Source organism: Rhea americana, unplaced genomic scaffold (genome assembly GCF_003343005.1).
Source record: "Rhea americana isolate MKP2758 unplaced genomic scaffold, rheAme1 scaffold_215, whole genome shotgun sequence".
Taxonomy (NCBI): domain Eukaryota; kingdom Metazoa; phylum Chordata; class Aves; order Rheiformes; family Rheidae; genus Rhea; species Rhea americana.
Window position 1 is genome coordinate 1174762 of NW_028186305.1, and position 14023 is coordinate 1188784.

At 61.0% G+C, this 14023-nt stretch overlaps 2 protein-coding genes across 2 annotated transcripts; one reads left to right on the forward strand and one right to left on the reverse strand.

Moving 5' to 3' along the window:
* The first annotated feature begins 1477 nt into the window (after positions 1–1477).
* On the forward strand, positions 1478–4941 carry GALE (UDP-galactose-4-epimerase). Its single transcript, XM_085305063.1, has 10 exons — positions 1478–1628; positions 1733–1848; positions 2269–2382; positions 2932–3108; positions 3280–3393; positions 3491–3557; positions 3663–3748; positions 4307–4384; positions 4599–4713; positions 4802–4941. Exons 1-10 carry the CDS (start codon positions 1508–1510, stop codon positions 4855–4857), a joined length of 1044 nt encoding a protein of 347 aa, XP_085161189.1. The 5' UTR covers positions 1478–1507; the 3' UTR covers positions 4858–4941.
* Positions 4942–6127: 1186 nt separating this feature from the next.
* LYPLA2 (lysophospholipase 2) lies at positions 6128–13092 on the reverse strand. Its single transcript, XM_085305064.1, has 9 exons — positions 12985–13092; positions 12283–12314; positions 11468–11533; positions 10669–10716; positions 10392–10462; positions 10106–10179; positions 9794–9895; positions 9168–9344; positions 6128–8842 (listed from the first exon to the last, which is right to left on the reverse strand). The coding sequence occupies exons 1-9, from the start codon at positions 13060–13062 to the stop codon at positions 8792–8794; spliced, it is 699 nt and encodes a 232-aa protein (XP_085161190.1). The 5' UTR covers positions 13063–13092; the 3' UTR covers positions 6128–8791.
* Between the last annotated feature and the right edge of the window lie 931 nt (positions 13093–14023).

Consider the following 14023-nt stretch of genomic DNA (forward strand, 5'->3'; position numbering starts at 1 on the left):
CCCCCCCTCCCCGGCCCTGCCTCCTCGGGTAATCCCCAGCCCCACAGGGCAGCTTTGGTGCCGGTCCCCAGCCCCATAAGCGATCCCCTGGCCCCACAGGTAGCCCCCCAGCCCTGCTCCCTCACGCAAGCCCTGTCTTCAACCCCTCAGGTAATCCCCAGCCCCGCAGGTAACCCCAGGTCCCAGCCCCATAAGGAACACCCAGCCCCGCAGGCGGCTCCTGGCCCCGCAGGTAGCCCCGGTCCCAGCTCCTCAGGTAACCCCTGAACCTCTCAGGTAACACCAGCCTCACGGGTGACCCTGTCCTGCTGCTGCGCCACGTCCGCACCCTGTCCCGCTGGCCGTGCCCTGTCCTGCTGGCTGTGTCCTGTCCGCACCCTGTCCCGCTGGCCGTGCCCTGTGGCACTAGCTGTGCTGTGGTCACACTCTGTCCCGCTGGCCGTGCCCTGTCCCGCTGGCCGTGCCCTGTGGCACTAGCTGTGCTGTGGTCACACTCTGTCCCGCTGGCTGTGGCCTGTCCCCTGTAATGCTCATCGGCTGGGCAAAGAGCAGCTTTATTTTTGTGGTCTTTGCCATGCTTGGTTCAGGCCGTGACTTTCCCTGCAGATGCCCTTGCTGGCTGCTGGAGCAGGACTGGGCAGCCTGGCCAGAGAACCCAGCCTCCTGCTGGCCTGTTCACAGATACTGTTTAATGGCTTCAGCTGGGTGGTTTTGAGTTTGAGACTCTGTGCTGAGAGTGACTTTCCCTGAAGTCACTCAGGGAAAGAGTTTTCCCTGGGAGGCTCCATAATGGGAGCCTGATGATAAAATCAATTTTCCCTCCTTCCCACTGGGTAGGAGCAGCAAGAACTGCTGGGCTGTAGGTGCTGGAGGGGCTGGTGACATCTTAGCCCTCTGCTCCAAGGGACAAAGGCTGCTTTGTAGGATTTTTTCCATGYTTCTGCTGGGCTTGTGACTGCCAACAAATACCCCTGTAATATTCAGTGAACCAGCACTTACTTTCCTGGGAAGCAGAAGTAGAGAGGGGCYAGAGCTGGGGCTGGGAGGGGAGGTTGTAAGGATGGAGGGCACCACTGTAGAGGCAGGRGCATCAGAGTGGGAGAGAAAGTGGGGAACAATGTGGAAAGGACAGAGCTGATGCCTCCTGTAGTGACCTCCCAAATTAATGCCATTAGGTGCTTGTGCTTAGGGACTAATTAGCCTGAGGGATTTGTGCTGAAAGATATGGGTGACACCAGGATCGTGGTTGTATTCAAGCTGTGACAAATATCAGAAAGGCAATAAACCCTCCCAGACCCGGATGTGTGATCCGTGTGGACGAGGGTGTGCTACAGCCTGCCCAGCCGGTTCCTCTCCAGGCCAATGCCAGGCTGGGAGGGCCTAGGGGAAGCGCTGACGTGACGGCCTCCAAGCCCTCTCTGCCCTGCCAGAGCTCCTGGCCAACGCGCCACCTCAGGCCACTCCACGTCATGCTCTGCACTGAAGGGCCTTTCTTCTTCAGGTAACGATGGCAGAGAAGATCCTGGTGACTGGTGGAGCTGGTTATATTGGCAGCCACTGTGTGCTGGAGCTGGTGGAGGCCGGCTACGTCCCCGTGGTCATCGACAACTTTCACAACGCCATCCGAGGTACAGGAAGCCTTTGTTCCCTCCCCACGCAAAGGGCTCAGCTGCTGTCAGCCTGGGCCAGGGGCTCATCTGTCCCAGGACCTGACCCCTTTCCACTTCCCCAGGGGCAGATGTGCTCCCTGAGAGCCTCCAGCGTGTGCAGCAGATCGTGCACCAGCCCATCTTTTTCCAGGAGCTGGATATTACGGATGAGGCAGCACTGCAGGAGCTCTTCAGCAAGGTGAGAACAGGAGTGGCGATGTCCCGAGGTGGCCTTGTAGGCTCTCTGAGCAACGGGGCARTGCAAAGGGGTTTGTGCTGGGGGTGGGAGGCAGGAGAGGGAGGTGAATTGGGCAGGACAGGAGAGGAAAGGACAGCACTGAGGATGTGGTGTGACCCRTGAATGTTCCTCCATGGGCAATGAAAACTACGTGAGGTGGCTGAGTGGCACTCCGGGAGAGACTGCTGACTGGCTTTTGCTTCGAGTCTCTGCCTTGAACATCTTGTTCTTCCTGAACATGCAGCCCCTTCCTTTTCCCGCAGAAAAAATTTACCGTAACCAACAAGCCCCCTTTGCACCCGGCAGTGATGGAAAACCAGGAGCTGCTCTCAATCTCCTTTCGCTGTGGCACTAATACATGGCTCTTTCCTCCCTCTGCAGCACCGTTTCTCAGCTGTGATGCACTTTGCGGGGCTGAAGGCAGTGGGGGAGTCTGTGCAGAAGCCCCTGGAGTACTACAGGGTGAACCTCACCGGGACCATCCGGCTGCTGGRGGTGAGCAGAGCCAGGAGGCAGCGTGCAGTGCTCAGAGCTGTTCGCGGCTGCCTGGGGAGCAAAGCGCAGCGGGTGCTGCAGGGCAGGAGATGGCAGRAGGCTGCATTCAACAACGTATTTAACGATGCATTTTAACAAACATGAGGTCCAGAGGGCAGAGGAGCCCTCAGCCATCGGCGCAGAGGAGCCCATCAGCGGGTGACCCGGCCATCGTGCCACAGACCAGTTTTTGGTGCTGCACTGGCAGGATTGAAAGGCCTTCGCTGGGCTGCTGCCTGCATAGAGAGGAGGCGAGTGGTGCCAGCAGGGTCCTGCCTGCCTCTCCTTGCCTGCCGGTTCCCATGAGGGCAGAAAGCACAAAATCTTTCACTGTGGTTCTTGAATGTCCCCCTGGACTGGGGACTGGGATGGCTGGACCTTCTCAGCCCCTGGGCACTCAGCACTGCCTGGCAAGACCTGTAAGGTGCTCGCGGAGGGTTGAGCCGTGTGGCCGAGCTGGGGGGGCATGGCGCTCCCTGGCTTGGTGGCAGATGGTCCCTGCTCCCCCAGGCCATGAAAGCCCATGGCGTGAGGAACATCGTGTTCAGCAGCTCTGCCACGGTCTACGGAGACCCCAAGTACCTGCCCCTGGACGAGAACCACCCCGTTGGTGGCTGCACCAACCCCTATGGCAAATCCAAGTACTTCATTGAGGAGATGATTCGAGATCTCTGCAAAGCGGAGAAGGTGAGGAGCCACCTTGAGGCGCCCAGGGCTGGGAGCTGAGGCGTTTCCCCTTGGAGCGCTCTGGGGTTGGGATTATGGCTGCCCCACGCCCCTGAACAGACCGGAGGCTGTTGCTGGCCACGTTGCACCCTCCCCACAGAGTCCTCTGTGAGTGTGTGTGTGTCTCCGTAGGACTGGAACGCTGTTATCCTGCGCTATTTCAACCCTATTGGTGCCCATGAGTCAGGCATGATTGGAGAAGATCCTCAGGGGATCCCGAACAACCTCATGCCTTACGTGGCTCAGGTACCGCCCAGCTGCAGCCTTTGAGGACCCCGGGGTTGGCGATCCCTGGGCACGCCGCCCAGGCGGGCTGGGCTCTCACAGGCTTGTCTCTGTGCAGGTGGCGGTGGGGCGCCGGGACGTCCTGAGCGTGTTTGGGGATGACTACAACACGGATGATGGAACGGGTGCGTTGCGGGTCAGCTCCCAGGGGCATGGAGAGACATCCCTCCCCCCCAGGCTGGCTGTGCCCCGGCAGGGGGGCTGTGTGCTCACCTTCCGTGTCCCCGCAGGTGTCAGGGATTACATCCACGTCGTGGATTTGGCCAAGGGCCATATTGCTGCTCTGAAGAAACTCAAAGACAACTGCRGCTGCAAGGTACTGAGAGCGCTGTGGCTGTGGGGCAGGGTTGGGTGTGGGGTGCTTCGTGTGCTGCAGGGGACCCACAGCTTCGTGGACACGGGCCCAGGGTGGAGCTGGGAGGGCTCTGACCTGCCCTGCACCCAGGGAGGTGGCAGCCCCGTCCTCCCCRTGGCTGCCTCCAGCTCCGGGCTGTGCTTGCAGGCCCTTCTGTCCCCACTGCCCACATGTCTTCAGCCTTAGTGGGGATTTGCAACGTTTCTCTCACTCTACTTGTGTCCTGTTGCAAAGCAAACCCCCAGGGAGGTCTGTGTGCCGAGGGGACGGGAAGACAGCAGCAGTGAGAATGAGAGCACGGATTTCACCTGCCCCCCCAATCCCCTGAGCCACTGGAAGCCCAGCACGGGCCCAGCAATAGCTATGGCTGCGCGGACTGTTCCCCCAAGGCTTGTGAAGACTAAATGCCCTGTGGCAGGGCCCAGGCTGAGCTCTTGCAGCCTACGGGGAGCTAACAGGAGGTCTTGTCCTTCTGCCCGTGCAGAAGGAGCTGACACTTGTCCTTTACCCTCCTTGCAGATCTACAATCTGGGCACAGGCACTGGCTATTCTGTCCTCCAGATGGTCCGAGCCATGGAGAAAGCCTCGGGGAGGGAGGTAAGGTTGGACCTGCAGGGAGCACGTGGCCAGCCGGTGCCCTGGCAGCCTTTGTGCGCGTGTTTGTGGCAGCTGCTGGCTCTGCTCCTGCAGCTCCCAGACTGCAGCTCCTATCCCCATCCCTGCTCCTGGCTCCTGGGCACTGGGGCAGGTGCGAGTCCCCTCAGCTGAGCCCTGGGAGCTCTCAGTCCCCATGCTGCTGCTTTTCCCACAGATCAAGTACAAGATCACAGGCCGGCGGGAGGGAGATGTGGCCTCCTGCTATGCCAACCCGGCACTGGCTGAGCGTGAGCTGGGCTGGAAAGCTGCTTTTGGCTTGGACAAGATGTGTAAGAGCAACCCCCCTCCTCAGCCAGCCGTGCTACCTCCGGCTGCGCCCTTCTGCCTTGTCTCTCACCCCCATCTTTCCTGTTGCAGGTGAGGACCTGTGGCGATGGCAGCTGCAGAACCCCACGGGCTTCAGCAACAACTGAGCTGGCTCTGGGGCCGCAGGCAYGCCTGGCTGCCGCGGGCCCTTGCTGGGTGGCCCTGCCTGTGCCCTCCCGAAGTCCCAGTGAGGTTGTGATGATCTTGGATGAATTTCCAACCCCTCTCTCCCACCCACCTTTTGCATGGGCAGGAGGCCCCTCAGCCTCCTCTTTGTTCTTCCTCCTTTCCCCAGGTCCTCTTCATCTCATAGACCAGAAACACAAGGAAAAGCACACCCAGGGCCTGGCCTTGGCCAAAGGCAGAAAATCCCCTCATGGGATCTTACTTGGGGTGCTGCTGGCTTCAGCAAGGACAAGGTCCTTGGCTGGGCCCTGCAATCGCTGCTGAGCTGCTCCTGGGCCATCTCACTCCCAGCCTGGGCCCGGCCCGGTCCTTTGCTTCTCCAGGTCTGGGAGCAGGCGGAGGCTCGTGGGCCCCAGGCAGGCAGCTGGGGTAGCCACTGCGCCCCTGGCCTAGGGCCAGAGATGGCTGCTGTCTCCCTCACCTACCTCATGGCCTCAGGCTGCCACATCTTCCTCTCACCCCCCCCCAGGGACCACAGTCACAGCCTGAAGTCTTTGGGCCCCAGGAGGAGCTGGTGGCTCCTTCCCCCAGCCCAGCGCACTGGGGAGCTGGGTGCTGCCAGGGGCTGCCCTGCTTCCCCTGCCCCCACCGCTGGCCTAGGGCCTGACTTGCATGTCCCTGGCCCTCCTGCCAGGGCCTGCATGCGGCGCTGCGGCTTCCCCAGCTCCCAGGCACCAGCTAGCAAAGAAACCCTGACGTGCTTGTGTGAGCGATCACGGCCACCAGCCCCGGTCCCAGCCACGTGGCACCCTCAGCCCCGCAGGGCCGTGTCTCCCTGCTGGATGTCAGGAATTCAGAGCTGGCTGGTGTCTGGTTTTGCTTTCAAGTTGCCTGTGGCAGCCACTTCTATAATCGTGTTGCCAAGGAGTGCCCAGGAGAAGGCTCCACTTGGCCATCAAATACTGGTCCTATTTATTACTGGCACCTCTAACGGCTTCGTTAGGCAGTGATGATGCAGCCRGTCTGGTTTGCTGTCACTTGGATTAATAACTTATGCTACTAAATTATGAATGGAGCTTTTCATTTGTTTTTAAATAAACTTTCTTACTTTCTAAGTAGCAGCTGTGTTCTGCTTTCCCTCAACCAGCGCTGCCTGCGGTGTCAAGCTTATCCTCTGAGCTGTGAAGCCGGGCCTCTGTCAAGGAGGTGCTCACAGCCTTGCTGCCCAGCCACGAATGACGCCAGCTCAGCTCTGGGAGAGGTTTATGATTTATTTAACCTTGTATCTGACTCTGTGGAACACACACACAAAAAAAAAAACCCCAAACATGTACAAGGAAGACAAGAGAGAGGAGAAAACAAAACAAAACAAAAAAGCTGTATTGAGGAATGGAGAGAAGCCGTTCTCCCTCCCGGGTCCTCAGCACGGCCTTGGCCCCCGCCGCCCCGGCAAGGCACGTGCTGCTCACGCAGGGAGCGAGCAGGAATGCTCTGCAACCAGGCCAGCGCGGCCACCCACACCGTGCCTGAGGATGGCCACGAGTCCTGGGCCCACGCCGGCCCGTGCTACGCATAAGGTTCCAGTTCACAGTCAAGTAGGTCAGTACATCCGCCAGCCCCAACGTAACCTCCGGGGAGCCGCATTTCCCCAGCCCAGCCAGCCCGTTGCCTCCCCTCCCACCTGCTGCAAGCAGGGGAGGGCAGGWTGCAGCAGCTTTGAACAGACACAAAGTAGAAGAAACAGCAGGGCTGAACCCAAGCACAGGGAAGAGCCCAGCTTCCCCCTACGCCAGCAGCAAGTTTGCTGGTTTAAGTCTTCCTAAAGAAAGAAAACCCAAAACAAACCAAGAAACCGACCAAGAATGGGTCCGAACAGACCCGAATCTCCGGAGAGCGGGTTATTGCTTTGCACATCCCAGGGGAGAGGGCACGGCTCAAGCAGGAGCTGCAGCAGCGCTGCCGGCAGGTGAGGACACCCCCTTCCCCTTCCCCGTGTGCGGGCGGCCCGGCACAGGCTGGCACCGGCTCTGCCTCACGGGGCAGCGGCCGGCCAGGGCAGCCCACTCCGCACCCCAGGCGGTGGGGCTGGATCAGCCCCTCGCCCTGCTGTCACCCTCGAGGTGCCAGCCCTGGAACGGGGGTCCTGGCCACAGCCTGCTGCTGACCATGGGGCACCGAGCAGGGGCTCTGYGGTGCAAGGGGGCAGCACGGGCATCGACCGGCAGCCAGAGTGCGCGGGACGGAGCAACAGCCCTTAGCCTGGCGGGTTCTTTAAAAGACGTTTACGGCTCCAGCCCAGAAGGGTCCAACGGTGCTGTGGGCTCAGCCCATGGAGGAGAAGAGAGGAGAGGAGAGGAGAGGTGAGGAGAGCAGCGCTGCTCAACAGCAAGTGCCCTGGGCCCTACAGGAGGGGAGCGGGCAGCTGAGACAGGCCGCAGCAGGAGGCGGCATTCGGGGCAGAGGGAAGGAGACCCCCATGCCCTGGGGGGCGGCTCTGCAGGCCGGCCGCTCCTGGCCCCGTGCCTCGGCCCCCCCAGAGGCCAGCACGGCCCATCGCGCYGGGGAAGGGAGACGCCTTGGCTGCAGCCTCCAGCCAGCTGGTTGAGGCAGGTGCAGCGAGGGCCCGGGCAGCCCCGGGCGCCCTCTGATTGTACGTGGGAAGGCCAACAAGGTCCGCAGCTTTCGCCCCAGCGCGAGCGAGCGAGGAGACCTCCGTGCTGGCCCACAGGACGGGGCACAGCGCCTCCCTAGCACTAGATGCTGGTGAGATGATGGCTGGGAGCAAGCCTGCTTCCTCCAGCTACGCCAGCCTGGGACAGGAGCCATCCCTCGGGGCCTGGAGACCTCGCCTCTCCTCGCCTCTCCTCTCCCACCCCTGAGCCAGCCCAAGTCCAAAGGGAAGCAGGAGTAGCAGCAAGAGAGACACGAAGGACCGGGGCCAGCACTGGGCAGGCTCCATGGCAAAGCCCCTGGGAAGCCAGCTGTAAACAGCAGGGCTTTGCCTGGGGCCCCGAGGGCGCAGAGCTGGCCTGAGGGAGGGAGAGGCGGTCCCGCCACCCAGGGCGGAAGAGGAGATTGTAAAAGCGACAAGAGGAGGAGGAAGATTATCTCGAGGAGGACAGAGCTGCCGCAGGCCGGCAGCAGAGACTGCTGGAGCACGGGGTGAGACCGCGGAGGTGCCCGCGGGGAGGAGTGTGCGTGTGCGACAGGGCAGGGGCTGCAGCCCCGTGCGAGGACACGGGAGTTGCAGGGGCCGCACGGACGCCATCCTGTCAGTGCCTGGGAGACAGAGCAGCCTTGGAAGGGCCCAGCCCAGAGCAGAGCTGCTCCCTGGGCCTTTAGGCGCTTGCAGGAGAGTCTCAGGTTCCTGAACTGTGATCGAAAACCCGTGAATCACCTGAGCAGGGACCAAGAGCAGCCACAGAGAAGCCAAGCTAAGGGCAGGGGAGGAGCCTTGGTTGCTCTGGGCCGCAGAGGGGCTCTGGTAGGTGCCCGAGCCCTGCTCTGTGCCCACATCGCTCCTCCCGCCGCATGGGGGCATATCCCACCCCTAATACTGTAACAAATAAAACCTCGCCTGCCCCATGCCAGGCCCACACGCTGCAGTGCCTGAACAGGGAATCGAGGGGATGGTAACCTCCGCAGAAACCGCTCGGAGCAGGAGGAGGAGAGAAAAGGCCACTTGAGGACTTGCCTTAGACGGCTCCAATCTCAGCTCCAAGAGCAGCAAGGAGAGACGGGGCACCCCCAGCCGGAGAGGACGTGGTGCTAAGAGATGGGGAAAGGAGGCGGCGGGGGCACGACGGGAGGTGAGGTTGTTTGCCATGGCTTCCGTTTGCAGCTGACAGGTCACGGGGAAAGATCGGCGGCTGCAACCTTGGCGTCCTTCCCTGCGACAGTCTCCATTGGCTCCGCTTAGACCCGGGGCAGCAGCTTCTCAATGAACTCCTTCACTGCCATCATCTCCTGCAGGGACCACAGAGCCCATCACGCCAGGGCCTGGCGGCAGGGAGGCCGCGAGACACCAGGGCRCTGGCGTTCAACGCAGCAAGGACTGCGCTGCGGACGCGGCACGCTGCTGGCCATGCCCCAAACCAGGCTCTTCCCAGCATGTGGGGCACAAGGGCTACACAGTCTCCTCCGGGGTGAAACAGGGAACAAACATGCCTCACGTGCCATGGACGCAGCAGATTTACTCCCTGGTTTCAAGCCCTKCCCGGCCCGGCCCACAGGCAGCTGTCATTCCCAAAGGCAAGAYCAGCCCGTGGCAGCTCTGCCCCGAGGCACTGACCTGAGGACAGGAACTGTGCATCACACCAGGGTAGGTTTTAAACTGGACCTTGGTGGGAGTGACGACAGATTTCAGCTTCTCAGCAGTGAGGGCCCCGAAGCGGACGGGGATCATGGGATCCATCTCCCCATGACACTGCAGGATGGCGATGTCCTTGTTCACACTGTTACTTGCTGCCTGCAGMAAGGGAGGAAGCATTCAGGGGTGCCCAGGAGAGAGGATTCCCAGCAGAGACAAGAGCAGGTGCTTTATCCCCATCCCAGAGCTTTATCCCCGGCCCTGTCACCTGGCAGCTCTTCTTGAGAGGGACATGGGAGAGCTGCTCGCACAGCAGCTGCTGCCCTGCCACCAAACACCTCCTGTCGGGCTGCCAACCAGGACTGAGCTCCGGCCCGGCGGGTGAGAGGAGGTCTGGGGAGCGGCAGGGCTTGCTGCGGGGCAGACGACCTCACCGGATYGCAGGCAGAGGCCCCAGTCTCCGCTGTGCCTTCGCCTGCCCCCGGCCTGAGCAGGGGGGTAGGAATAAGCCCCCGCCACCTCCAAAGCCCCAGGCTGGGCTCCAACACGCCCCTCCTTCCCCGCTGCCCCTCTCCGCGGGCACGCGGGGTAGCAGCAGCGCAGCGTACCTGCGGGAAGGCCTTGTGCAGCGGGAGCCAGCAGCTGAGCGCCACGATCCCAGCCAGCTGGTGCTGGCAGGTGAGAGCCGTGTACAGTGACAAGGCGCCACCCTGCAAGGACGAGAACGTCTGTCAGCGCCACGGGGACACCTGCGTCCTGGCCACACGCCAGCCCCAGCTTGTCCCGTGACTCCCCACCGCACAGCACGAGGTGGAGCYGATGCAGGGAATCAGGTGCTCCATTTAAGGGGCGTCCTCGGAGGGAAGGAGGGGGACTGAASCCCAGGTCTGCTCTGCCTCTGCCAGCACAGCCCAGCTCACCTGTGAGAAGCCCCCAAGGATGATGCGGTTGGGTGGGATCCCATTCTTGACCTCGTGTTCGATAATTGCTTTAACTGGAAAAAGCCAGAGAGATGGGTCAGTAAAAGATACTGGGGTTGATCAGCATCACCCGAGGCCTCGCGGACTGAGTGCGCTTGGCCTCAGTGAAGAAGGGGGGCCGGGACCACAGGACAACAGAAAGAAAGGAGAGGTGGAATGAAGACACCAGCTCCTGTCCCAAAGAGGGAGAAGAACCCACGGCTTCCCCCTCCCCAGAGCCTCTTACTGTTTTCTGCAGCTTTCTTGATCCCAGCTTCATCCTCAGGTGCATCCGGACTCAACCCCATCAGATCAAACCTGGAAAACAAGCAAGATCAACCCCAAAACTCTCCCAGCACCCAGGGCACATGGAGGAGGGAGCTCTGCTCTTCTCCTGACTCCTCCTGGATGGTGGATTTTGGCTCTCCAACCTCCCATTCCTCACCCCCAAAAAGTGCCCAAGGTCCCCCCTTGCTCCTGGAGAGCCCCCCGCCTTGTACAGCCCTGCGACCGAGAGCACTGACCAGGAGGGCATGACCATCTTCATGTTGAGGGTTACGGGGATCCGGGGCCTGCAGAGAGAAGAGTTTGTGTTTCAGTCCAAGTGCAAGAGAAGCGAGTCGGTGCTGAGGGGAGTGGGGGAGCCAGCCTCCCCACCCACGGCTGCAGGACCTCTCTGCCAAGGGACAGTGGCCCGTCAGTGACCCCAGAGAGCTTCCCCAAGCCCAGAGCAGGTCCCGCCGAGCTGGCCRTCTCGCAGCGTTGCCAAGCAGCCCCCCCGGGACGCGAGCACTTGCGCCTGCCTCTCCTGTTTGTTGCTGCTGCTGAGCTGGGAGATGCTCAGACATGGGACACCGGGAAGCTGAGGTCCCCGCTGCYGTGGATGCCGGGATGGAGCTCTCAGCTTGGTGAGTGCATCCCTGCTTGGGCTGCTGTTGGCGCTGGGGAGATGCTCAGCAGCACACATTTCCTTCCCTTTCTGCTGGCCCCCCTCCTGCCTGGCCCCTAACCTGGAGGAAGGGGGAGGGGTAGGAGCTCCGATGCTTATGGCTTTCATTGCAGCTATTAGGGAGAGATTTAGGAGCAGGCGAGGGGAGAAACCAGACTCAGAGCTGCAGTTCCCACACTGACGGGCTCTGCAGGGAACCCCTCTGCCTGCACAAACTACCCAGCGCAGGAGAGCGAGCCTCTCCGCACAGCCCCGCAGGTACATCAGGGCTCAGGCCCTGGTCTGCCTCCCAGGACACTCAGGGCAGCAGGTGCCCAGTGCAACCACCCACCCAGGCTCTCCCAAGGGCCCTCAAAGGCAAAGGTGGCACTTACGCATGAGGGCAAATATATTTCACATAGGGGAGGCGGATGGAGGAGAGAGCGTCAGCCCAGCTGTGCCTGGGGAGAGAGGAGAAGAGGCAGTTCAAAGCTTGCCTTAGCATTTTGGATGCAAGGGATTCCCCCYTCGACAAGGACAGGATCTCTCCAAGGCTGCTGAGCTCCTTTCCCTGACCCGATGCTCTATTGCACCAGCACCTACCCACCCAGCAGCCTGCAGCCCAGCGCGAATCYCCAGTACAGATCTCCTCTACTGCACGGCAAAGGCAGCGCGCACAGCCCAGCGGCTCAAGGCAGAGGAGCTGCTATCAGCGAGGGAGAGAGAACCTCCTCTGCCGGGAGAACTCTTTTGTTACTGCTGTATCTGACACTGTCCCTTCACRCGGCCTTGTGAGACACACAGAGATGCACTCACCTAGGCACAACCCTACTCCCAGCCCTCCCAAGGACAGAAAAAGCTGCAGTCTTTATCTGCTTCCCTTAAAGAAAGCAGAAAATCAAACCTGCAGGGGGCGGGGGGCTGTCAGGCTGCCAGGATCATAAATATTCAAGCTGAAGTGCGCACAGCTGCTGGCCAAAACCCCCTATTAGGGCTATCACGGCCGAGATCAAAGCCCGAGACAAATCTTGGGGTTACCCCTGTGGAGAGCAGCCGTGGGGCCTGCAGCAAGCGGCCAGGCCCGGGCTCTCTCCGCGCCTCCCCAGCYCATCTGCTAGCAAACAAGGCACCCTGCCAGCCCCCGTCAAAGCAGGGCCGCACACTCAGCAAGCCACGCGTCTCAGTCAGAACTGCAACCAGGAATACTCACCCTGTGTCTCCAAGCCCATGTAAAAAAATGACCTGTTAATTTAAGCAGAAAAACAAAAGAATTAGCTGGTGCAGCAGCTGGGGTCCCGGGAGGAGGCAGGGCTGGGCTCACAGGGAAGCTGCAGAGATGTGGCAAAAGGCCACTTAGTCGCTAACTCGAAGAGACTCAACGAGGCAGGAAATAGCCAATACTAATGACAKGTCTCTGCATCTTTGAGCATGACGCGCAGGCGGAGCAGGTACACCCTGGCACACCAGCCAGGCTGTGGGCATCATCTGCTCCTTCGGCTGCCCAGCTTAGAGCAGAGAACCAGTCAGTGAGGAACCATCTCATGACGCCTGGACGACACCAGTTTGAGAGGAGGCTGATCTTTCCAAAGCCTTGCAAAACCCCATCCTCTACAGGCTTTAAATGTAAGACAGACCTGTGATGTTGTGGCTGGGCCAAGCACCAGTAACAAACAGCCCAGCCCAGAGGGACCAGTTACTTTCCCGCAGCAAAAGGAGACCTCACTGGTCTAGCACCTCCTTTAACCAGCCACAAAGATGCATGTTTGAAGAGCTAAGGCCTTACAGGCTCAGCTCACAGCCCCCTCCGAGCCACACGAAACAGCTCATCTTTAACAGCTCTAAAAGGAGAGAAGAACAAGACAGAAGCGGGAGCCCATCCCAGCCGGCTGGGTCCCGCACGCAGCACCCTTACCGCAGCAGTCTCCCGCTCTGCCCCTGAGACGGTCACTGCATCGGCAAGGAGGGGGACAGACATGTTGTTACCACACATACACTGAGGAGGACTCTGACACTGGCACCTGCAGGAGAGAGGGGCAAAGTTAAGCAGAAAATAAAACTCCCTTCAGGGAGGTGGCTGGCAGGGGACTGTTACCCAGGGAGAACAGCTCGTGATGAGTGCAAGAAGGGAGCTGAGCGAGGAAGAGCCGCCACAAAGACACCTTTGGCTCTGACCTGAGCCCAGAGACTTGTTCCCTCAAAGCTGCTCTCTCCGCAGCAGACACAAACGAGGACACAGGCAGCAGAGTTCGACCCAGCAGGGCCTGGGCACTGGTGCTCAGGGCTCCCGGCCTGGCGGCTCTCCCACCTAGAGACCAGACGCGCCCAGGCGCCGGCAGGCCGGCGGACCCACAGACCAAGCGCTGCCCCGGCCTGCCGGGGCCCCTGGCGACGCTCTCACCAGCAGCACAGAGCGCTCGACGCTTCCCCCCCCCCCAGCACTCCGAGGGTGAAACACAACACAGACACTCCTGTCATTTCAGAGAAGTTACTGCTGCCCTCCTTGTTTTCACAGGGACTCCCCGCTTTTCTCCGGGCCCAGCGAGGGCTGCAGCACCTCCAGCAGCTCCCCGAGACCCACCGCACAGGAGACTCGTGGGGACAGCCCAGCTCCGTCCCCAGCCTGGCAACACCGGAGAGCCAGGAAGCAGCAAACGCTTCCCACGTCGCAGCACCGGAGGTGTGTGGGGATGTGTGTAAGCGGGGATGCGCATGGTGGCGGAGGTGTTAAAATTAGCTCTCGCTTCTTGCTGTTGCACCCCAAAGACAAGGCTATTTCTAGGCCTGTAACAACGTGGGCAGAAGGAGGCTGGGTGGCCTGTGGCCTCAGCATACCTTCCTCGGTGCCAGCAGAGCCGAGGAGGAGCCTGACCCACATCTGGTCCGATGAGAAAGCAGGAAACGCAGGCTGCACGCAGCCTTCAGCACACAGCAGGCAGCAGCAGAGGCTTTTA

Excerpts from the sequence above, each read along its gene's own strand:
- LYPLA2 (XM_085305064.1), bottom strand. The coding sequence starts at position 13,062 with ATGTGTGGTAACAACATGTCTGTCCCCCTCCTTGCCGATGCAGTGACC. Across the intron at positions 10,717-11,467 it reads AAATATATTTGCCCTCATGC|GCCCCGGATCCCCGTAACCC; the intron begins GTAAGTGCCACC and ends TTCTCTCTGCAG. Across the intron at positions 8,843-9,167 it reads TGCACAGTTCCTGTCCTCAG|GAGATGATGGCAGTGAAGGA; the intron begins GTCAGTGCCTCG and ends TGGTCCCTGCAG.